Source organism: Mus pahari, chromosome 3 (assembly GCF_900095145.1).
Source record: "Mus pahari chromosome 3, PAHARI_EIJ_v1.1, whole genome shotgun sequence".
Classification (NCBI taxonomy): Eukaryota; Metazoa; Chordata; class Mammalia; order Rodentia; family Muridae; genus Mus; species Mus pahari.
In genome coordinates this window covers 18,606,374-18,631,103 of record NC_034592.1, presented here as the reverse complement: position 1 = coordinate 18,631,103, position 24,730 = coordinate 18,606,374, and the positions used below count along the sequence as shown (strand labels likewise).

The window sequence follows — 24,730 nt, the reverse complement described above, 5'->3', positions numbered from 1 at the left end:
GGGAGAGGGAGAGGGAGAGGGAGAGGGAGAGAGAGAGAGAGAGAGAGAGAGAGAGAGAGAGAGAGAGAGAGAGAGAGAGAGAAGTTCCTCTGGGGGGCTGGGAGGTGGCGCCATAGATAAAATGCACAAACATGGGGGTCCAGGCTTAGATTCCAGTCATTCACATAAAATCCAGGTGTGGCAGCCCACATCTGTAACCCCAGCCCTAGGCTTGGGATTGGAGGGATCCCTGGGGCTTGCCCCCTCCACTCCTCAGTCTAGTTATAATTGGAGAGCGTTCCTAGGTCCCAGGAGAGACCCTGTCTCAAAAACAAAGCAGAGGGAACCCCTGCTGTCAACCTCTGGCCCCTGCAAGAAATCTCACAGGAATTCTCTGGCCCTGCACACACACACTCACAGACCACAGACAGGAAGGTGGCCCTGCACACACACACTCACAGACCACAGACAGGAAGGTGGCCCTGCACACACAAACTCACAGATCACAGACAGGAAGGTGGCCCTGCACACACACACTCACAGACCACAGACAGGAAGGTGGCCCTGCACACACACACACACTCACAGACCACAGCAGAAGGAGCCCATCTACATGCTACATTTGTGGAATTGCGGGTGACTTTGATGTCCTGGTTTATGCTTTCCCATCTTTCTGCCAGGGGTCTGAGCAACTTTTTATAAATGGATGTGAGGTCACTACATTGCATTCCTTTTCTTCCCCACAAGACTATTTGGGTCTTTAACTTTTAATCTAATCTCATTCTGAGACTGCCTGTGGCATCTCCAGTCTTCTAGAGCTCAGGGGTGACATCGTGGCAAGGTTATAGTAACCCTACAAGGACACCAGGCACGAGACCAATATTGAACAGTGTAGCTATGTTCTGAGTGAGAGACTGTCCCCAGGTGACAGCAGGCTAGTACTCTGCCCTAAGGATGGAGAATGGCTTCGAGGAACCCTCAAGGGGTTAGGGGGAGGAACACAGCAGACACACAGAGAGAAGGGGATCGACCTGTGATGACAATCTGGGCGCTGGCTCGTCCTGACCCAGCTCTGCTGACGGCTATGCACTGGTATGTGCCTTCTGCGGCCTTGGAGGCCCGCGGGATCTCCCAGCTGCTGTTTCCTGACTCTCTGCAAAAGCAGCAGATAGTGTGGTCACTCTGACCCCAGCCAGGGTTTCCCAGTCTCAGGGGCCTCAGCCCCCCAAGTCCTGTACCAAGGGTAACCCCAGTTCCTCACTGAGGTTTGGTTAAAAGAGCCAGGCAAACCCCACAGCATGCTGTGTGAGCTGAGTCCATGCCTTGACCTTTCTGAATTCTAGACTCCCACCCTAAGGGAAGGGCCTAGGCGGTCTCTCCACTCCTGACCCCCACTACTGGGTCCATTCATAACCAGGATACCCACTCTCCCCATCCCCAACCAGGATGACCAGGATGACAATTAATCTGACCCCAAGTCTCTCCTGCTGCCCACCCTTTGAGATCTGCCCAGGGCATTAGAGATGAAGACAATTGCTGCCCAACAGTTACTCACTGAAAGTACCGCTCCTCGCCCAGCCTCTCTCCATCTCTCTGCAGCTGCAGCTGGAAGGGGAGGGTGCTGTACACAGAGCAGGACACCAGCAGGGGCTGCTGTAGGTAACCGTGGATCTTAGGAGCCATGCTGACCAGCGGCACACCTGCGGGCAAGCACAGGGCTTAGACTTCTTCCCTACCATGCCGAAGCCTGGCCATGGGACCTCAGTCACACTGGGGCCCTTAGGAAGAAGCAAGTGCCAGAGGCCGGCCTTAAGGCAATGTGTGGCCACATTCAATGGTCACCCAAGACAGACCACGTGCCTCAGTTTTTACTTCTGCAAAATGGGGGTGATCCCTCCAAAGTTTAGGGAACCTCAGAGAAGGGGTAGGAAGAATGCAAGAGCCAGAGGAAGCGGGGAAAATGGTGTGAGATGCTGGCTTCCAGCACAACATGACCGCTGCACTCAAGTGCACAAGATCTGTCACAGGCTGAGCCTGTCAACATCCTGTCACAGAATAAAGAAGGGTTCACAAGGTCTCACTCATCTCCGAGGACTTCCAATAGCTCATAGTGGATGAGGAGGAGACATTTTCTTGGATGTGTAGACCTTGGTAAAGTGTCCATGCTCACTAATGTTCTTGTAAGCAAGGCCAGAGAAGCTTATTAGGTTGCCTGAAAAAGGGCATTAAGCCAAAGAGGAAGTAGTTGGAGGGTGAGCAGTGGAGGTGAAGGGCAGGAGACAGAAACGTCACAGTGAAATTCAGTAACACATAGCACTAATAATTACATGCTAAGAAAGCATTTTTAAACTATCAAGCTAAGGTTAAGCGCTTATAAGACTAATTAGCTTCAAGAAGGACTCTCTTTGGTGTAACCAGTAAGATGCCGTATAGATTGCCTGATGATGTCCCTGAGCCTGTGGTGTGATGAGGAGCTGGTGACAACCATCAGCAGAGAGTATTCCACAACCTCCCCCAGGCTTCCAAGGAAGCCAGTTAGCAGGCAGCCCTGCACGGGCCAGGTCCCAGCTCTGAGATCTGACCAGACGCTACCCACTGTGTGGGAGGGCTGTGCAATGGGCTCTTCTTCGTCCGAGAGTGGGACCCAGATCACCCAGCTTTCTCTGCAGGGAACCCTTTCCAATGGGGGTGGGGGAAGCACAGCGGGAAATGACCACAAATGTGAGACTCACCACATTTTCGAGATAAAGCAAAAAACTTCAAGGAAACTCACAGTTTGTGACGAGCCCTTCCGGGGCCCCTGTCTGACACTGCACATCTCCTCACCCGACCCCTGTCCTGGGAGCAATAGCCTCTTTCCACTTGAGTTGTTTTCAAGAGACCTCTGAGAAAGTCTCCGGCAGGGTCAGCGGCAGCCCATGGTGCTGGCAAGAGCTCAGTCCGTAAGGCTGTCTTCTTTGCATCCCAGCCAGAGGGGACAGAAGCCCAGTAAGATGCTCAAGGGGTGAGACAATGCACCAACTGCCTCAGAGCCCAGACTGGGGGCTGGGAGAGTGGTAGGTGACATCATGCCCTGGGCTGCCTGCCACATCCCCAGGGAGAGGGGTGTCAGACTTCCAGCCACGTCCTCAGCTATGTGTGCAGCCGCTGCTCGCCCCCACAATCTAGAGCCTCTGCCAGCCAGCTCGGTCACCCCTCTTCTGACAGAGCAGGCCCAGGAACCCCAGACCCACCACACACTTCAGCCCCAGAGCCAAGCTGCTCTGAGGCGAACCCCAGCCCCCTCAGCTCTGAAAGTAAGGAATGGAGGAGCCACTGGCCCATCCCTCCCTATCCCCTTGGAGTGTCTCTAGAGACCGAAGCCAGAGCTGCATCCTATGTCCCTGGTTCCATCTGAGAGGACAGAATGGAGGGAGACAGGTCTCCAGTGATGAAATCTCTAGAAAGCTCCCCCTCGGGCCGCAAAGGCATGGCAGAGAGGTTCAGGAATAGCAGCATGGTATAGCGGCCAAGATGCCCAGGGACCAAGAGACAGGATGAAACAGAAAAGAGGAAGGAGAGATGGGGAGGGAGAAGGGAGAGGGGAAAGGGAGGAATTTCAGCTAGGTCTTCAAGGAGTGTTCTTGTGTGGGCACTGTGGGTAGCCTCAAAGCCAGCCAGCCCGCTCTCCTACCTTCCACACACCCTTATTGGAAAGGGACAGAGTAACTGCCCCACCAAAACGTGTGGAATGCCTATGAGACTTTCCTCTGTGGGCTCCTCAGGTACTTAAGGAGGACAGTGGGCACAGGGAGAACCACAGAGCCCACAATGTGGTCAGGTGGCCCATGAGCCCAGCTGCACCTGCCAGGAGCAGAGGTGGAGGTGGGAAGCCTAAGATTCTATCCTCACCTAGGAGCTTCCTGGCTTCGGGGCACAGAAACCAGAGCAAGTCACACGGTGGGAGTCAGTATGGTGTCATGAAGCATCAGCAGTCACTGAGTGTGGTCTCAAGCACCCCTTGTACCTATGTACACACTGGATTCTGGAGCCTTCCAGTAGATGGGTGAACTTATCTCCTTGTCATGATTCCCAGAACTTTCCTGTCAGGGTGTTCAGTGAGGGGTGGTTCCACTGTCCACCACACAGAACTGATGTAAGTGGGCAATGGTCCAGCATTGGCAAGTGCTAGGTCAATGCTTCCATGCACTATGGCTTGGGCTTAGTTTAGTAAACCTCAAAATTATGAATAAGTGATGGATGAATAGAGGGATGGATGGATGGATGGATGGATGGATGGATGGATGGATGGATGGATAGATGGATAGAGAGATGTATGATGGATGAATGGATGGATGGATGGATAGAGAAATGGATGGATGGATAGATGGATAGAGTGATGGATGGATGGATGGATGGATGGATGGATGGATGGATGGATGGATGGATGGAGAGAGAGATGGATGGATGGAGAAATTGATGGATGAATGGATGGAGAAATGGATGGAGAAATGGATGGAGAGATGGATGGATGGATGGATGGATGGATGGATGGATGAAAAGATGGGTGAGAGGGTGAAAGGGCAAAATGATGGGTAGATGGATGAAGTGATGAATAGATAAGGAGTTAAATGATGGGTAGGTGAATCAATGGATAGATGGTGGGCTTGTTGGCTGTATGTAGCAAAGTGGATGGAAGGATGCTTGGATAAATACATGTGGATAGTCAGATGGATGAATAGGTGAATGGATGAATGGACAAATAAATAGATATAAACATATGGATGAGTGAACTGTTGATGATTATGTAGATGGGTCCCTTGATATATGGATGGGTGGGTGGGAGAATGGGAAGGAGGTGGGAATATTGCTCTGTGTGTGTGTGTGTGTGTGTGTGTGTGTGTGTGTGTGTGTGTGTGAATGAACATCTGCATATCCGGTGGATGAACAACCGGATATGCAGATGGGCAGGCAGATGAGAGGGTAGATAGATGTACGGCTTTGTTCTATATCTTCAAGTTGAAGGACATGTCTGAAGCATGTCAGGATTTATCAAAACACCTAACAGGGAACAGCTATTCATGGAAGTTTCCCCAAACTAATCTAGCCAGGAAAGGCTTCCAGGAAGACACTCACCTGGGACCACTGCACTGTAGGAAACTCCAGAGACACGGAGGAGGGGATTCCCCTCGTGGTCTTTGCCCTTCACCTTGAGAAAAAAGCGCTCCTTCGGTACGTAAAAGGGTGGCCCAGCCCACAGCTGATGGGTGGACCCATTGGAGAGGAGTTGTGTGGGCAGAGTGAGAAGGGACCTCCCTGAGCTGTGTGAGAGCTCCACAGACTCAAGGTGGCCAGGTGCCTGCAGGCCCGTCGAGTTGATCACCAGGGAGATGGGTACTCCTGCAAAGCAAAGACAAGGAAGAACTGCTGGGCTCTGGGGCTGCATTTCAGGAGCCAGCCTCCTGGACCTTCCCTCACCAGTTCTGCATCTTCCCTACCTCCCAAGTGTGGGAGCTAAGGCTGGAGGTGGGAAAGGCAGAGGCCTGTGCTGCTGTCCGTGGTCCTGAAACACCACAGCTTCTCCACTCTTGCCTGCATTAACTACATCTGCTTCTGCAAACCCAGACCCTAGTGAGATAGGACTAGGAAAAAATCTAATGTCGTCCCCGAAACCCCAGACCCCACATTTATTTGCCATGGTGATGGCTGTGATCTGCCCAGAATGGGGACTCTCTCCCGACCCCTCCCACAAGAACTGGACTCAGTTTTCACCATTTCCTTAGTTTGAGAGCCTGAGTCAGATTTCTCCTCTTTCAGATGGTTGCGATGATTTTCAAAGATATACTGAGTCTGCACTTGACACAGAAGAATCTAAATGTGAGTCCCTGGGAAAGCCAAGCCTGAAAGTATCAGACTCAGGCCCATGCTGCAGCATTCAGCCAACAGAATGTAGAAGCTTCCTCAGGTCCTGTAGGGCCAGCTAATGGTATATAGTGGCTGTTTGTCCTAGTCCAGGCATCCAGTGTCCAATTAGCCACAGACTCCCCCAAGCTCTGATGATCCCAGTATGGAAGCCAAGGGCCAAACACTCTTAAATAGTTCCAGATTCACTCGGGCATGGTGGCGCACATCTTCAATCCTAGCACTGGGGAGGCGGAGGCGGAGGCGGAGGCAGAGGTGGAGGCAGAGGCTGAGGCGGAGGCGGAGGCAGAGGCGGAGGCGGAGGTGGAGGCGGAGGCAGAGGATCTCTGTGAGTTGGAGACTATCCTTCTCTACAAAGCGAGTCCAGGACAGTCAGGGCTACACAGAGAAACCCTGTCTCAAAACCAAACCAGCCAACTAACCAAACAAACAAACATTTCCAGTTTCTTCCTCCTCCCTCTTTTTCCCTCCATTGCTCTTTCTTGCAATCCTAGGGATTAAATCAAAGCCTTGCAGACATTTGCAAGCATTCTGCCACTAAGCTATATCCCTAGCGTTTTTTTTTTTTTTAAACTTCATATGTGTCTCTTTCCCATTGTGGTTACCATGGATTTTTAAAGATGAATCTAGTCTGTATATGGCATGGAAGAGTCTAAAGGATACAGACAGGAATCCCGAGGACGCGGGATTATAGCCATATAGGTCTCAACAAGGGAAAAGGAGAGAAGAGGGGTTACACATGCAATCCTAGCACTGGTCAGGGAGAGATGGGTGGGCGCCTGGTGCTTGACAGCTAGCTAGCCTAGCCCAGTGGGTGAGCTCCAGGCAGTGAAAGACCTATCTGATGGCTGGAGTTTGGAGAGATGGCTCAACAGATAAGAATTCTGGATGCCATTCCAGAGGACCCAGGTTCAATTCCCAGCACCCACATGGTGGTTCACAACTGCCTGTTAACTCCAGTTCCAGGAGAACTGCTGCCCTCATTGGGCTGCTGTGGGTACTGCATACACATGGTGCGCATATATCACATGGTACACACATATGCAGGTAACCCATGTACATAAAATTTTAAAATGAAACAAACAAAAATAATTGGTAGCCAGTCCCTGAAAAATGACTACAGAGGAAGTCCTCTGACACACACACACATGCACACGCACATGAACACGCACATACACACACTTGAACTTGAACATACATACAGGAAAATAAAGACAGGAGAGACAGTGACTCAGTAATAAAAGGCACAGCATGGAGTCTCCTCAGGACCCCTTGGTGGCTGACAGGATGCTCCGCAGATAAATATCACCACATGGGCCCCTGCTTCCCCTCAGCAGGACCCGTTCCACAGTCACAATTGGCTCACACAGCCAGGCAGGTCCTCTCTCCACCTCCCAAAGTCATTATCATCCTCAGGCCCAAGGGCAGGTACCTTGCAAAGGCCACTCGATGGTGTGGTTGAGGTCCAGGGAGGGCTGCATGGAGAAGCCGGCTCGGAAGTTGATGTTGCTGATGCCAGATATTCTCACTGAGTGGCGGCCGCTACTGTATACCTAGTGCAGGTCCCCACCCATGTCACCAGAGCATCAGGTGTCGGGGCCCCAGCTCCTGCCCAGATGCCGCTGCCCGCCTCTGGCAGACTCGAAGACCTGCAGTATACACCCTCTCGCCTTTGTGGCACATGGGCAGTGTATCGAGCAGGCACAGAAGCCAAGCTTAACCGTTCTCACCCTGGAGGTTTCTCTTGCAGTTCTCTTCTAACTCCTGCAGGCCCTGCCTGGTCCCCTGATTGTCTACCCTTCAGCCCCCACACCCTCCTCTGCTCTTGGCCCTGCAACCCTGATATACCCACACCGCAGCCCACACTTCCCAGGCTTCCCTCTGAATACCCAGCATCCATACCTTGATGGCCCACAGTCCAGGGTGCTCAGGCTTAAAGGCTACAACCTTGGCTGAGTCTGGAATGTTGAGGAGCACATTGAGGCCTTCATCCGTCTGCAGGACCCTTCCTGTGAAAGCCCCGGGTACCAATCAGTGCTCTATATTTTCCCAGGGTTCCCAGGTTCCCTACTCTGTCTCCAAGAACCCATAGCCCACCTGTACCAGCCCCAAGTCTCCTTGGGACTGAAGAAGTCTGTCATCATCTTAAGTCCCCCATTGATCAGTTGCCACCAGCCTTCTTCTCTACCTTCACGGACACCACTTGATGTCCCTTCACTCTTTCCTAGTTTCTATATCCTTGAGCATGAAGCCCTGTCTCTAACACCTCTTTGTGGAGTGTAGGGGTATGTGTGCTATATCTCTGTGTGGGGGTATGTATGTGTGTGTGTGTGTGTGTGTGTGTGAGTGTGTGTACACATGTGTGCACATGCACATATGTTAGAAGACAGCTTTCCACAGCCAGTTTTTCCCTCTCACCATGCGGGACCCAGGGATGGAACTCAGGTCTTCAAGTTTGGCAGCAAGCTCCTTTATCCACTGAGCCATCTCACTGGCCCATTTTTCCTTTTTTGCGGTAGGGTTCATTGGCTGGCCAAGGAGCTCAGGGACTACCTGTCTCCACGCTCCAGTACTGAGCTCCATGGCTGCCATGGGTAGTGTTATCTGAGGGTGCTGGATGTTCAGACTCTGCCCTCATGTTTGTGAGGCAGACATTTTACTGACTGAGGCATCTCCTCAGTCCCCTCCTCCCATAACCTCATCTCTTGGTCTCTCTCAGCTCAGTCTTGCATCCAAAGAGGAGGTGAGCCCTGGGGCACATACCCAGTGGGTCCCGGACTTCGATCTCAGGCCCTGGCCCGCTCAGTGCGATGGTGACCTCCTTCAGGCTGGGATCAAAAGGGATTCTCCACGTGTGCTCGCCCTCCTCCTCATGGTCTGCAGACAGCAGATGAACTTTGGAGGCCTGGATTGCTGACTCCACCCACTTTAACACCTGAGGAGAAATGAGAGAAGCTGAACTGGTGGGTGTGCCCAGGGTTTGACATGTCTGGCCATCTGACACAGCTCTAACCAGCTTCTATTATGTGCAGAACCCACACACACCCCCATGGGTTTGGGAGTGGCAGACAATCCATTTGGTCCACAATGGCCACCAACTTGCCACTGTCCTACACTGGGCCTCATTGGCTCTTCTGCCATCTTGGCTTCCTGTATGGTGACTCGGGGTGACTCGGTGCAGATAGGAACAGTGACAGGCTTCTGCAGCACAGGCTCCTGCCTCTCCTCTGCCCCTGGCACCTGTGAAGCCACCCCTGGCACCTGGGAGGTCTGGAGCCTCCCCTCTGTGTGGTCCTTACGGGTGCTGATCCTCACAGGTCTGTGTGGACCTGTATTCCATCAGATAGGCTAAGTTAAAAGTCTGCAGTGTACAGCTGTGTGGACTGCTGGGGGCCGTGTCACTGTGTAGACTGCTTACTTAGCTTGCAGGAAGCCCTGGGTTTGATCCCCAGCACACACACACACACACACACACACACACACACACACACACAAAACAAAAAACAAAAAAACAAAAAACAAAACTTCCCTACCACACAATTCAAGGAAAAACACTGACTGCAACTCTAGCACTCAGTAGGAATTGTGCTCACAGGCCAGAACATCCCTCCTGAGGATGCAGAGCCGGCTGGAAGAATGCCGACTGCTAAATGTGGAAGGAATGATGCAATTAGGAAACCATTGTCTTGCAACTACTAATGAAATAATAGTTTTGGGCAAGCATCCTCTTTGGATGTTAAAAGCACAGGGTGTAAGATTGATAGGGACTACATATCCACCCGGAGCCTGGGTGTTATCCCACAGACACTGAAGTCAGTATGGGGTGGGGAGAGATGGCTTTGCCATGCACAACTGCCTGTCACCACCAGAACCAGTGACACAATGTGTCATCAGCTACAGTAAGACAGCAAGGTGCTGCTTGTCTGTTGATGTCAAGCATCAGAAAGAAGCCACAACCAGCCCTGAGACACCACTACACACACACACACACACACACACACACCAGCCACCACTTGCCCAGACCTTGCAACAAACTCAGGTTAGACAGGAAATAGAGAGCGAGGACATGTCAGTGACATCAAGGGGCAAAGACTAGACTTTGGAACATGGGACCCAGCAGGGCCTCTTCAGCTGGTGTCATGACAATGAGCAGATGGCCCCAAACTTGAGAGGCCCTGATAGACACAACAATCAAGTGGAACAGGCAGCAATAATTAAAACCTGAGCCATACATACTTCTTCAGAAAACACTGTGAGGGGCCGGGGAGATGGCTCTGCGGATAAAGCATTTGCCTTGCAAGAGTCAGGACCAGTGTTCAGACTGCCAGCGTTCAGATAAAGAACTGGGTGGGCACAGTAGCCCACCTGTAAGCCTTGTGCTTGGGAAGTAGAGACAGGGTCCCTGCACCAAGCTGGCTAGCTAGACTAGCCTAACCTGAAATTCCAGGTGCTGAAAGAGACCCTGTATCAACCAACAATGTGGAGAGAGGACACACCTGATGTCAATTCCTATCTCCACACGCACACCACACATGTGCCCTCGTACATGCATGCATAGACATACATGCAAAACAAACCAAAACAAAAACAGACAAGTCTTTTTGAGGCCAATTGGGGGAAATTTTGCACTAGACCATAGTAAGAGAGTTTGTTACTATGAGGTCATTCTACACTATGAGGGAGAGTGGGACGGGGGTGCCAGTAAGGTTCACTGAGGAGCACACACGAGACCCTGGGTTCTACTCACAGCAGTCCAAATTAAAAATGGCTAATTCTAAATTGTTTCTGGATAAAGTATCATGCCTCAGCAAAGTCCAGGGGATGAAGGAGAGAAAGGCCCAAGCAAGTGTTGAATTGTTGGTAGCTGTGAGTCTTAAGGCAGGTGGCTTGTCTGACTTTTGAGACAATGTCTATGCAGCTCTGGCTGGTCTAGAACTTGCTAACAAGACCAGGTTGGCCTTGAACTCATAGAAGTCTGCTTGCCTCTACCTCTGAGTGCCAGAATTAAAGGTGTGTGCCACCATTACCACCCCATCCCTGCCTCCATTTCATAATGATTTTAGAAACTAAAAGCCACTTAAAAATGATAATGATGTCACGAGCTTATCATACACCTGAGTATGATGTTTGCTTGCCCCTGTCAGTTGGCTGAAAATGGCTTCCTGGAATGCTGCCCTGGGGGGTGGGGGTGGGGAGGGGGAAATCTGTAATTGATTAGTAATGTCTGCCACTGATATGAGTGGAAGGGAAGGGAAGGGAATTGGAAGATGTGCCTGAGATTTCAAAAAATGATCACGTTTTACTGAGACTGAGTTAGGACATGTGCTGAGACCTCAGTTACTACTGAAGGATAAGAGTTCAACTTCATTCTCCCATCTTTGCCTGGTCTTCTGAGAAATGTGTCTCTTGAAAAGGCTCCACCTGCCACGGCTGATGGACCAGGACAGGCTTCTTTGTCTCCATGGTAGAGGATGGAAGGGAGACAGTGCTGAGGAAGCAGTGAAGCTAGGAAGACGCTGCCAGATGGAGAAGGAGCAGCTCTGTGCCAACTGCCTGTTCCTCGGGTCACTCAGTGGGGACAGAGGATGGTGACCCAGAAAAGAAGCTGCCCCAGGCGACAACCGCCTGGACAAGTTACATCAGCTACTACGCTGATGAGCCACTGCAAGCTGTTCTAGATTGTTCTGGTGGAGAGAGGATGCCCAGCATTTCAGGCTACCAGACCACAAAGAAGGCTAGGGCATGGACAGCACCCTGACAACCCTGGCCGGCATGAGGCAGCCTGCCCTGGGGTTTGGAGGGGAGTGTGACTCTCTTGCTCACAGTAAGTCCAGACCACCTTGTAGGGCTAGACTTAGGGTCAAGGCCTTCTGGACCTGGCCATGCCTCCAGGGCTCCGGAGCGGAACTAGGAGCCTTCGGAGCAGAGCGCCTTCATTAAGCAAGCACAGTGTTTGTTTGGCAACCATGATGGCTTCCAGATGTCTATGGGGTGGGGCCTGGGAGCCAGCCATGCGCGGGCCTGAGCTCTGGCCACTGATGGAGAAGGAAGGAAAGAATCTGGCCTTGTTACCCTCTGCCAGATGACTGCTGCTGGGCCCTCTAAGGCTGATAAATCATCCACAGAGACACTCCCAGGATGCCTGGACAGCCAAGGAAACTGAGGGAACTAGGAAGAGGAATGGGGTTCACAGCTACAGATGGGGAAACCGAGGGATTGGCCTGGAGTCACAGAGGGAGCACCCACCCAGTCCCAGGACTCTGTCCCTTGCCAGCTGTGTACCCCCGATTCTCTACCCAGCTCTGCCTTGCTGAGAACACTCTTGAGAGTGCATTCTTCAGAGGGCTTCAGTGAAGTGGGGGAGGGGACAGGAGAAAGCTCCGCCACCACCCAGAAGATGGGGAGAGTTAAGCTGTGGTCAGCTCTCCCCTAGTCTTCCCGGGTACCCAGCACCGTGGTCAGCACCCTTCTTATACCCTGGCCACCACCTCAAAGGCAAAGGAACCCATCAGCACAATTGTACCCAAGGGAGAGAGCGGGGACGTCCCCTTGAAGGCCTACAGAATGGTGACCTGTTGCCACCCCCATCTTGCCCCCAGCAGCCCATGTCTCAACCTTTCTCACTACCTTTCAGGGTAAGGCCATCTCAGGACTCTCCTAAGCCTTTAACTCGAGCCTCCTGGTAGGAGCTGCCCAACCCCGTTGCAGGAAAGCAAGTCACCTGTGTTCAAAGGGATTTGCGGAATCTGGGCAATTTGTCAGGTGTACCTACTGCTGTTGGATAAAAGATTTGTCCCAACCCCAGAACTGACTAAGCTGAAAAGTAGGTGGTGGGGTAGGGAGCAGTGGACACACAGCAGGGACTGAGATACTCAGTGCTCTCCCAGGAAATTATAGGGTGACTTCTCAGGGAAGATAATGGGGTGTGGTCATCTCTCCTGTCCCTTCCCATCCCCTGGCACTCTCCTGCACCATCAGCTTTTGTGGCTGAGTGTGGATGGAGCCAGGCTTGTGTGCTCCATGGGTCCTACCCAAAGCTTGATTTTTAAAAATGCCCACCTTGGGCTTGGAACCATAGCTCAGTAGATAAAAGTGTGTAGTGTGCACACATGAGAACCTGAGTTCAGATTCTTGGGACCACATTGAAGCTGGGAGCACGGGGACGTGCCTGTAAACCAGCGCTGTGTCAGAGGTGCACAGACAGGCAGTCCCGGAGTTCACTCACCAAGCAGGCTAGGCCACCTGGTTAGTTCTGGGTTTAGTGAAATACTGTGACTCAAGAAGTCAACTGGCGAGCACCTAGGGAAGATGCCAATGCTGGCCTCCAGCCTCCACATACACTCACATATGAATGCATATAGTGACACACACCACACACCCTAGGACAAACCCAAGGTCGCACTGCCTGCCATCACTATGGTTCCCTCTCGGGGCAGGATGGTCAGAATTCTAAGTTGCCTTGTCAAGGAAAGAGGTTCTTCAATGTCCCCCATATGCTTTGAAACAAACTCCAAAGGGGGGGGTTCCTTCCACATGTAAGGACAAGTTCATAACCCCAAAAAGCTAAGATCCCCGAGACAGAGGGCCCCTTGTTCAGACAGGCTGCCTCCTCCTGGATGGTGCCTCCTCCTGGATGGCAGCAGGTGCTTAACAAGTGCGGACAGTGGAGTGTACACAGTATATCAATCCTGCACTCTGTGGAGGTCAAAGTGTGTGCTTGCCATGCCTCCTCAGAGGTCTGAAAGACTAGAGCCCCACTGGCCTGGCTTCCCTGGGGGATGACCACAGCCTTGGCTGTCCCAGACACTTCCCCAGGCTCGCTGAGGGACTGGGAACATCTAGAAAGAGCCAGATCCAAGGCACGAGGCTCTCTGTGCACGGGACCCTCCATGCTACCACCTGGAGCAGCTCAACCTGGCTGTTAGCGGTCCTGAGACTCCCACAACAAAATGCCGAAGGGCTTGCCTGGGACGCCCGCAGACGAGGACCCCGGCAGGCTGTCCTCAGCAACTTGCCTTGCCTCTCTGTCTGGAAGGAAGCAAGCGTCTCCCCTAAAAGTGGGGATGAAACTGTCCCTCCACTCTGAAATGCCTCCCGCCCTTCTGTGGGGCTCCATGCCAGGATCGGCTGACAAGCCAGGAATTAAAGCCTGTTGTGTCACAGAGAAGTATAAACGCCATCTGTCATCAGGGAGCCGAGGCACGCTAATCTAAACACAGCCCCAGAGACCAGTCCTCTCGGCTCATAAATACACAGCTCACAAAATCCATCCTCGAGGCCACTGCTGCCCCGGAGACACCTTCTTTCTCAGAGCAGCAGGCATGGCAACCCAAAGCGCTCTGTCCCCCAGGCACTTCCTGGCACGAGTTACCCGTCTTGGGTGTCTGCGCAGGGTGGCCCAACCCCGAGGGCTCTCATAGTCTGAATGCTCACATACCCACAAGATGAAAACTCTGTAATGCCATGCAGAGAGCTGGGAAGGGGTTGGAAAGAGATTGGACCTTGGCAGGAAGCTGTAGATGGCTTCCTGGGAAGGCGTGTCTATCAGATGGTCAGGAGCTGGGAGGAGAGGGTCTGAGCAAAGGCCCTGGGGCCGAGGAGCGGGAGAGAGGCTGGCTGGGCTATGTGGAGTGCGCAAGAGGAAGCACGGGCAGAGACGAGGGTCTGGGTGTGCAGGAGGGGACAGCAGGAGGGACACAGGGGTAGTGTCCTGGGGTCCACACAGGTCATTCCAAATAGGCTCAAGAAAGCTGGCGTTGTGTGACAGCTGCAGCTCTGCCTAGTGCTTCCACAACCATGCCTTGCCCTCAGCAAATGCTGGAGGATTTGCAGCACAGAGGAGATAGGCCTCTGGGTTCTGCTAGAGATGGCAGTTTTGGTTAGCCTTTGTATTAGTAATGCAGAGAAGGGTGGACGCAGTGAAGATGGGCTTTGGGAGGAGATAGCTGTCATCTGGCCAGGGGACAGGATGGGGCACAGATGCCTGGTATGATTTGGGCTTAGTGGATCTGGAAGCTGGACCCCTCCCCTGCTAACTCCCAGGATCCTGGACCCGGTCTGTGGTCCCTTCGTCCCAGTCCCTGGGATAGCGTCTGAAACTATTTACTGTCACCTTCCCGCCGCGGAACACAGGCAGCACCCCAAGGTGCTCCTGCAAGCCTCAGCCTCTTTGCTTTCCGGGTGTCTCCCTAGTCCTTGCTTGGGGGTTCAGGAGATTTGAGGAGACAATGCGGAACCTGGAGGTAAGTACTCAGTCACCACTCGGTGACAGCCACCAGGCAAAACCACCATGTACATCACCACGCAAGACCCAATACCCTCACCCACGGGGGCAGCAGGCTTGGAAGGAGCACCCTGTGGCGGCTCTGTGGTGGCTTACCTCCGACACCTGCTGTTTGTCCAGCTGGAACACCTGGCCAGAACTGGTGGAGGCAATCTCCTCGAAGACCAGGTAGCCAGGATGGGTGCGGTCACCACAGTCCCCAGTCAGCACAAAGACCACCTGGAAGATAGGCAAATAGGCCTGTGCTTTCTACAGTAACCAGGAGAGGCAGGACCCCAACCATGGGAGACATGGCAATAATGACAGTGGGTGGGGGAATGGGGGGGACCAGGAGCGATGCAGGGCAGGGGCAGGGGCAGGGCAGGGTGCACAGACAGAAACATAGCAGGTACTTCAGGAACGGCATGAAATCTACAACAAAGAACAGTATTGAAGTAGACTCCTTTTGGAGTGGCCCCTGGAGGCTACCGCGAGATGAACCCTGAAGAGGTCTAGAATATTCTAGACATGGAAGCAGCCATGTCATCCCAGACCTTGAGGTTTTCCCCCAAGAGCAGACCGCCCTTCTCCCTTCTGTAGCCATAAATGCAAAAGCAAGAGGCAGAAGTCCTGACTCTCTTCTAAGCACACAAGGATAAGGGTTCCTGAGCTGCAAGGACCAAGGGCTGAGGATGAGGATGGAGAATCATTCATTGCGTGAAGGGCGGATGGGGTGGGGCTGCACAGGGCTCCTGGGCCCAGAGCTCTGCCTTTGCAGAGGGGTGGCTGGGCTCCACAGCTCCAGGGCACCGGGAGAGACACCTGGCCCCTCTCCAGTGCTCCCGCGCCTGGCGTCCTGCATGGCTGCCCACCCCGTCCCTACAGCCTCTCACCTGCGACTGCTTCAGCTGCAGGAGCTGCAGGAGCTCCTTCTTCTTGTGGTAATCCTTGGCACGGGCATCCGAGAAGACGTAGATGAAGGAGCCAGGGTTGGCGACCTCCACAGCAGCCTTGATGGCCCCCACACTCATCTCTGGGCAGTCACCTCCTCCCTGGAGGGTTGAAGTGTGTCAGCTGCTGCCACCCATGTCATCTACAAGGGGGTAGCCTGGACAACCCTCTAAACCAGTGGGAGTTGGGAGTTACCTCAAACCACCTGAGTGGTTTCACTGTGGTTTTTCCCTGTTAGTCCCTCCCAGCATCTACCCTGTAGTGGCTTTAGGCAGGTGTTACTCCTCTTGATTTCGTGAGTGACAGTCCCATCTTATAGAAGGCATGAAATACGGGGGACACTGAGACACGAGCGAGCCTTACACATGTGAGTGTGCAAATAAATGTATGGTGCTTGCATATGTACTCATGTGTGTGTGCACATGTATGGAGATGCTCATACACATGTATGTGAATGTGTGTAGAGGTCAGAGGTCAATGTTACGAGTCCTCCTCTATCTGCACCTTACTTTTTCAGACACATGTCTCACTGAATATGGAGCTTGTTAACTGTTAGGCACACTGGCCAACGGGGCTCTGCGATCCTCCTATCTCTGCCTCCTCAGTCCTGGGAATACAAGCATGGACAACTTAACTTTTTACATAAAGCATGGCAGGCATGCTTTACCAAATAAGCTGTTCCCCAGATCATTACCATGTGACAAGGGAAGGCAGAACAGAAGCCACTGGGGACAGCCCCAAGAAGTCCTGTGATAGCCAAGGCTTAAGAAATAAAGATCGGAGGAGTTGAGCCGGGCAAGGCAAGAAGCAATGCTCTCTGTCACTTTCCCTGGCATCAAACCCTCAAGGAGACACACTCACACCCTCCCTGCCGGGCAGCACCCAGAGCTCTTGTGAGGTGAGAACATTGAAAAGCCCAGCCTGCTGGAACAGCCAACCCCACATCACACCTTTCCTTTTTTATATATATATAATTAATTGATTATATTATTTATTTACACTTCAAATGTTGTCCCCCTTCCTGGTCTCCCCTCCACAAACACCCCCATCCCACTCCTCCTTTGCCTCTAAGGAGGTGCTCCCCACCCAATCACCCCCTCCTCCCTGTAGCATCCCTTACATTCCTTCTTAATTCAGGAAGTCAGAAGGATTTCCTGAGCCCCAGGTGTTCTAGACTCTGCCCCAGGCCCTGGGGGATCCAGCGGAGAAGCAGGCCTCCCCTATGGAGTCCCTGCTCTCAGAAGGCTAGTGGCCTTAACTGTCAAGAGAAGGACAGATTCTGGAGCCAGGTGTTTTGTGAGACACGGATATTCAAGTAGCCAGGGACATGTGACCCAGGCTCAGATCTGGCTTAGGGGTCTGAACTAGGCCCCCACATATACCTTTAAAGGAACAGCATCTCCCCTCACCCATTTATTAGAACAGCACCCAGAATGCATCAGGGCTCTGTGATGTATTTGTTTCATGAACTGGGGAAAGGAGCCAGGAGAGGCAGGGCCAGGAGAGCACCATCTTGGCAAGACCTTGGGCTGTGTCATGGAAGAGGAAGAACAATAAAGATGGTGAGCAGCCCACCTGAACATAGAGTTCTCTCAGCTCTCTCTGAAATACCGCTGGGTCCTCCGTGAGGGTCACCGGGCCAATATCTGTGGGAAGAGAGAGATGCAGGTGGGTTTCTGTGAGCAAGAAGGTCAAGGGCAAACCCATCTGCCATTCCAACAGTGGTCCCACGCCCTCTCTAAGAAACCTCCCTTCTGCCACACTACCCATTCCTACTGTTCAAGGGAAAGGGATGCTGGGAAAACAGATGCAACAGGAAACAGTTGCTCCATTCTGGAACAGCAGCAAGCAGCCAACAGCAAGCCAAGCAGTAAGCATGCAGCGAACTAGAAAGTCCATCTACACATCAAAGGGACAGGAAGGAAAAGCTGAGAGTCCCACACTGGATATGGAGGGGGATGTGAGGCAGGGGACACCCCTCCGACACTGGTGGAACTCGAAGTCACTCCACTGCCTCGGACGAGAGCACACGTTTCTGAACGATGGAGAGCTAACAGTCTGTAGACTTGGTCACTCTGCTCAGAGCTATTTAAGCAAATGAAGTAAAAACCCTGGTGCCCACAGAGCCTTCTCTCAGGTGTTCATAACAATCGTGTCAAAGTTCTTGAACCCTAGTAACTGCCAGACAGACTCCATCTTGGGTGATTATGGAGTCAAAGAGCTAAAAGGTCAGCGTGCACCATGTGGATAGTATGCAAAAAGATGACTAGCTTCCTGGGAAGGACACAGTAGGGTGGTGTGAGGCTCCAGTCTTCTGCTCAGGATGGTATGATGTCTAAAAATAGGGAATGGTTTCTAGAATTTTCTATTTAGGGATTTATTAGGCTCTTGGTGGACTGTCGGGAACTGGAGTATGGAACATGAAGCTGTAGATAAAGGGGGACTACTGTGATCAGTTCCCAAACTGAGCAATATAACAGTTGACACCACCAGGCAGGAGTGTGCATGGCTCTCACACGAAGGAAGCCGTGAGAAAGAAGCCAGTGTGTGCACACATACCGGCTCGCCTCCCTTGGTGAGAAGCCGGTACAGACTTTCCTGCACTGGAGCTTGAAAAGGCAGAGAGATCAGCTGAGGGTACAGCAGAGCTCTAAACCCTGAAAGGAGTGTGGCCTTCATCACGTGCCATCTGCTGAAAGCACACAGCTGAGACTCATGCATCTGGTATCTGTTGATTTGATTTAACAGCCTCGGTGCTCACACTTGGGAGGTGATATTTTGTCCCCGAAGCCACTGTCAAGCCCCTGGTCGTTTCTGTGCCAATAATAGCTCAGGCTATTTAAAATACAGATAGATAGAAAGACAGACATATGGAAGATAGATAGATAGATAGATAGATAGATAGATAGATAGATAGATAGATAGATAGATAGATAGATAGATAGATGGAAAATATGAATGGATGGATGGATGGATGGATGGATGGATGGATGGATGGATGGATGCATGCATGGATGCATGGATGCATGGATGCATGGATGCATGGATGCATGGATGCATGGATGCATGGATGCGGTTGGTTGGATAGGTGATGGACGACCACTCTGCCTAAGGTTTGGCTTTTCCATTTTTCTGCATGGCAAGATCAAAGATTAGCCACTGCTCAGCCTTCCTCTCTTGTCTTCCTTTCTCTTTGAATGTTTTAGATCATTGGCTTTTAAAAACCATATTCTCTTTTGGCCTACACATATATGTATGTATGGTGTGCATGCATGTATGGGCATGTTCACATGTGTGTGTGTGTATTCACATGTATGTACGTGTTCACATGCATGTCCATATCCAGATCAGAAGTTGACATCAGGTGGCTTCCTCAATCGCTCTCTACTGTTTACATGGAGATAGAATTTTCCTGTCGAGCTCAGAGTTCTCTTACTCAGCCAATCCAGCTGCTAGCTTGGGGATCCCATCTCTGTCTCCTGTGCACTGGGACTGCAGTGGACCACCATGCTCTCCCCTGACATTTACCTGGGTGCTTCGGATCGGGACTCCAGCACTCACACTTACAGAGCAAGCACTTCTACTTACTGAGCCGTCTCCTCTCCTCAATTCATTTAAAGACTTATTTTTATATATGTGTATGTATGCCTCTGTGTGTGTGTGTGTGTGTGTGTGTGTATGTGTACACGTATGTTTGCCACCTGTTTAAGTGCCTGCAGAAGCCTAACAGAGCACCAGATCCCCTAGAGCTGGAGTTTACAGTTATGAGCCACCACATGGCTTATTCGAACAAGGTTAGTTCGAATAAACCATGTGATGGTAGTCCTGGGTTGGAGGGTGAGCTCCCTGAACCCAGTGTCTAAGGCTCAGCCTCTCACCACCCAGGTCCTGGGAAAGTCCATCCTGTGAGAGGGAGATGGGAGACCACGTCACCCCAAAGCAGCTGCCTTCTTGCCTGTCTGACCTCCTCTGGTCCCATACATACACATACCTCTTGGTAGACAGGACACTACCTTTCCTAGTCCTCAATCCCAGATCAGCTCCTATGACACTAGGAAGGGTCTGAGTGCTCAGGGATCACCCACCCGCCGTTTGAGGACTCAGAGATGCTTGTTGTCTTCAGTGATGGCTGCTCATGTCCTCACTGGTAGGCTAGACCCTCTCACACCCAGCTCCCAGCAGAGCAGGACAGCAGGCTTGTTTGTCTCTATGAGAGTCTACCTGTAGGAGAGATTACTGGCTCCCTTCTTCTCCCTAGTTTCTCTTGTCTGGAACAGCTAGCTCTGAACAACAAGAAAAATCCCAGTGGCTCTGCTCCTGTGCCAGTGTGAGCCCTTCCCAAACAGTGTGTCTGTCTCCAGCTGTGGCCAAGAGTGCTGGTTTGTGTTAGTTTGGTTTTTTTCTGCTGCCATCATAGAACACTCGACACTAGCTAATTTATCAAGAAGAAAGGTTTATTTCTGCTCACAGTCCTGGAGGCTAATGGGTCCAAGACTGTACTAGAGCATCTACTGGGGACTCTAGGAACATCGTATGGCAGAAGGGAATTGAGCACCCTGGAGAGATGAGCAAGGGGTGGGGGGAAGCTCAGGAGAACTAACTCAGTCAGAGGTGAGGGGGATGACAAATGAACAACATCAACTGGTTCCTGGGGGTGCCATCTCATGACATAAACCCCTCCCCTGGGCTCCAAATTACCACATGGGAGATCTAAAGTTTCCATAACTTAGCTTTGGGGTGGGATACAGGCCACGGCAATGGTGTTGACAGGCATGGGTCTATTGTTGTCAGAGGTGGGATTTTTTTTTTTTAGACAAAGTCTCACATAGCCCAGGCTACCCTAGAACTCTTTTTATAGCTAAGGATGACCTTGAACTCTTGAACTTGCAGTTTCCACCTCCTGAGTTGCTGGGATACAGGTGCGCATCATCTCACTCAGTCTTTGCAGTGCTGGGTGGAACCCCAGGCTTTGTGCATGCTGGGAAAGCCACTGAGTCACACCCCTAGCACAATAAAGTCTACTCTGGAGTCCAGGGAGACAAAGCGACCTGACCAAGGAATTACGAGCAGGGATCGGTAGAGATGGAGCTGGAATCTGGGTCATTCTGACCCCAGCTCCAAGCTGTCAACCAAGTTGGAGGCTGCAGATGCTCTGGGCTCATTCCCTGGGCCTCGTTGCTCCTGGAGGGGAGGGAGGTTCGTGACTGAAGAAGGACATTTGCCAAACAGCTGGGCAGATGTAGCATGCAGCCCCTAAAAGCTGGGCATGCTGGCCGTGGGAACGATTAAGCCTGTGACCTTGACTCCCCTCAGCCACCCTCCTGCGTGTGAGTCCCATAAGCCTGGCCCGGGCTCACCCCTCTACAGGGGGAGCATCTTCTCTGCAAGGAAGCGAAGTCTCTGGGGTACGTGTAGGGCACGCAGTGTGGGAACAGTCCAGGTGCTTCGCCAGCCCCTCGTCTGGCCCTGTTGGTCCCGGTGGGAATAGTCAGGGCTGGGGCTGGGCCTCAGACTTCATCTGTAACAATCTCTCATCCTCTGAGTAAGGACTCTTCCCAGATCTTTCCTTCCCCGTGATCAAGTAACACTTGAGTCCTATAACCCCCCCCACACACACACACGCGCGCACACACACATGCACACACTCCCCGTGCCCCACAGAAACCTCAGCAGAGTTCTCTACCATGCCACCACCTTGTGTTCCTTCTCCAGGTCTCAGCTGTCCCATCCCTAAGAGGCAGAGGCTGGGGAAGTGACCTGCAGGCTGCTGGGAGACTTAATAAGACAAGAAACACTAGGCTGGTGGCTCTATCCAAAGAACAAAAAAATGGTCCCAGAGCCTCTGCTGTCTCTTCCAGGAGGCCAGAATCCCTGGAAGCCTCTGCCAGGTAGAATGCCCAGAGGATCTAGATTCAGTCTGTTGCTGCTCCTCAGGGTGTACTGGGCCACAGTCCCGGTGGCCTCAGAGCTTCTGTTTCTGCCATTCCCTGCACCCAGGATGCTGTTCCCAACCCTATTTGATCCTTCTCTATCCAGCTAGTACTTCAACTCACTGTGAGAATGACAGACATCGTGACCAGACACCTAGGAGTGTGATACTCTGAGTCTTTCTGGCTGCACTGAGGCACCATGGCAAGCTGGCACCTGCCTGGCCTAAGGAAATCCTTTCAGCCTTACCTACTGGGTAAAATTGACAGTAAGAGGCTGGCCCTAATCCCACACCCCAGCCCTCTGAGGGTCTCCACTTTCAGATCCATCACCTCTTATCCACAGGCAAACACTTCCCCAGCACCCAGCACCCACCTTTCCTTCTCCCTCCAACTCCTCCTAACATGCCTCCCCTGAAAAGACTCAGGCCTGGAAAACCCTTGAAAAGGAAGTGTCTGGCCCAGTCAGGCCATGACGTGAGCCAGGCTGGCCCTCAGGATACAGTCAGGTTTCACTTCCTCGGTGGATGACTCTGCCTCAGGATGACGAGAACCAGCTGGATGCAGCTGACACCTTACAGGTGCTTAGATCTCCAGTCTCCTGGGAGAGGTGTCTGGAGCTAGACCAAAGGAACCCTTGGCTAAAGGGCCTTCTAGCATAGGGATGAGAACCCAAAGCTAAAGGAACAAGGGCCTATTGATAGGCAGGGAGAACACCAAGTTAGGTGGGTGAAGGCCTCCAGTCCAAGGGAAGGAAACCCCAAGGCTGAGGGAGGGAGAAGTTCTGGGCCAAGGGTGTAAAGTCTGAGGTTAAAGGAGAGAGTGCTGTCAGGCTGGGGAGCCATGCTCCTTAGGCTTGGGCACAGTAGCAAAATCAGGGTGGAAGGAGACAATGAAGACCTCCACACACGCACACGCACACGCACATGGACAGCTCCCACACATGCTCAAAAGCTGCCCTGGCCATGAGCAGCTCTGAGGGCTGTGCCGTGAGTCCAGCCCAGCCTGCCCAAACTTTCCCCTCAGGAGGGCAACAGGCCTGGAGACCCAAAGGCAGGGGGAACTCTGGAAGGTTCTAAATTGGCCAAGAATCAGACGTGTGCAAATTTAAACAGGTCGTCATCTGTCCTCTATCAATTCAGCCTAAAGTTCTTATAGCACACTAAACAGAGACACAGGCCAGGATGTGATAGACACAGTCTCCCGTGTGTCCTGGGCAGGGTAAATACAGGGAGGTTTTCCATACTGATCAAAATGCAAAAGGTGGGGTCCACTTCCACAGAGCAGCTTCATTTCCAGGAATACACACGTAAAATAAAAATAAATATATCTATTTTATAAAGTGAACACTTTGAAAAAATTAAGATTGTATATGTATATGAAAGCAGCTGAGATGGTTCAGTGGGTAAATGGGCTTGTCACCAAGCCTGATGACCTGAGTTAATTCCCCAAATCCACATGGTGAAAGGAGAAACAAACTCCCAAAAGTTTTCCTCTGATCTCCACATTCACGCAACCATACACACAAATAAATGTTTCTTTTACAAAGAGGGATATATGTATGTAAATCAGATAAGCTGGCTATATATTGTTACACACACGCGCGCGCGCGCACACACACACACACACACACACACCACATGCATGGCCTGGAAGGACATAAGAATATTAACGTTTGCATTTCTTGAACACTGTTTTATAAGTGTATATTCATTTTGCTTCTTTGGGTTTGGGGTTTGGTCTCATGATGGAGCCCAGGGCCTTGCACAAGCGAAGCAGGCGTTCCACCACTGTGCTCCACCCATGCCCCAGTCTGGCAATGTTTGAAGGAAACAGATTAACTGGAAGACTTGAACCCTGAGCCAAATCCTGACAAAAAGCAGAAAGGAAGAGCTTCCTAGACGGTTTGAACAGACTTACCCAAATGCAAACCTCCTGCACGTGTACTTGAGCCAGAAGCCAGCTTAGTATTAAAGAGAAAAGCCACCATGATCACGGACTAAAGCAAGGAATGTGGGAACCAGTCATAACAGGAGGGATTGCATATGTAGGTCAACAGGAAACAGAGCCTAGCAACATCACAACGAAAGCTAGACATTTACCTGCTGAAATCAATATCCATTCCAATCCGTGTGTGTGTGTGTGTGTGTGTGTGTGTGTGTGTGTGTGTGTGTGTGTGTGTGCTTTATTTTAAGACAGGGTCTTGTGTAGCCCAGGGTGGCCTCAGACTCCCTCTATAGTGGAGGATGATCTGGACCCTCAGATCCCCTGCCTCCTCCAGCTCCCAAGTGCTGGGAATACAGAGCCAGGTCACCATCCAGTGTTACATGGTTCTGAGAGCCGAATGTAAGGCTTTGTACAGGTTAGGCCAGGGCTCTAGCTGCTGGGTGACACCCTCAGCCCTATCATGGGAAGGTTTGTTTGTTTGTTTGGTTTTCCTGTTTGCTTGTTTTTTGTTTTGCTTCTCATTTGAGTTTTCCTTCTGGTTCAGTTTATTGTGCCTTTTGGTTTGAGGTGTTAGAAATTAAAAAAAAAAATCCTTTGCATAATGATTTCAAACCAAAACAAAAGAAACCCCCAAACAGCTGGGCAGTGGTGGTGCACGCCTTTAATCCCAACACTTGGGAGGCAGAGGCAGGCGGATTTCTGAGTTCGAGGCCAGCCTGGTCTACAGAGTGAGTTCCAGGACAGCCAGGGCCACGCGGAGAAA

At 51.8% G+C, this 24,730-nt stretch overlaps 1 protein-coding gene across 1 annotated transcript in view; it reads right to left on the bottom strand.

Annotated features, from left to right (window-relative positions):
- The window catches only part of Hmcn2 (hemicentin 2), a 146,952-nt gene that overhangs the window by 110,480 nt on the left and 11,742 nt on the right, over positions 1-24,730 (bottom strand). The window contains exons 2-10 of the mRNA XM_021194900.2: positions 17,669-17,739; positions 16,036-16,194; positions 15,260-15,382; positions 8,644-8,815; positions 7,783-7,889; positions 7,313-7,433; positions 5,095-5,358; positions 1,535-1,679; positions 1,011-1,132 (exon numbers count right to left, since the gene is read on the bottom strand). Coding sequence (XP_021050559.1) covers positions 1,011-1,132; positions 1,535-1,679; positions 5,095-5,358; positions 7,313-7,433; positions 7,783-7,889; positions 8,644-8,815; positions 15,260-15,382; positions 16,036-16,194; positions 17,669-17,739 — 1,284 coding nt within the window. The remainder of the gene's footprint in view (positions 1-1,010; positions 1,133-1,534; positions 1,680-5,094; positions 5,359-7,312; positions 7,434-7,782; positions 7,890-8,643; positions 8,816-15,259; positions 15,383-16,035; positions 16,195-17,668; positions 17,740-24,730) is intronic.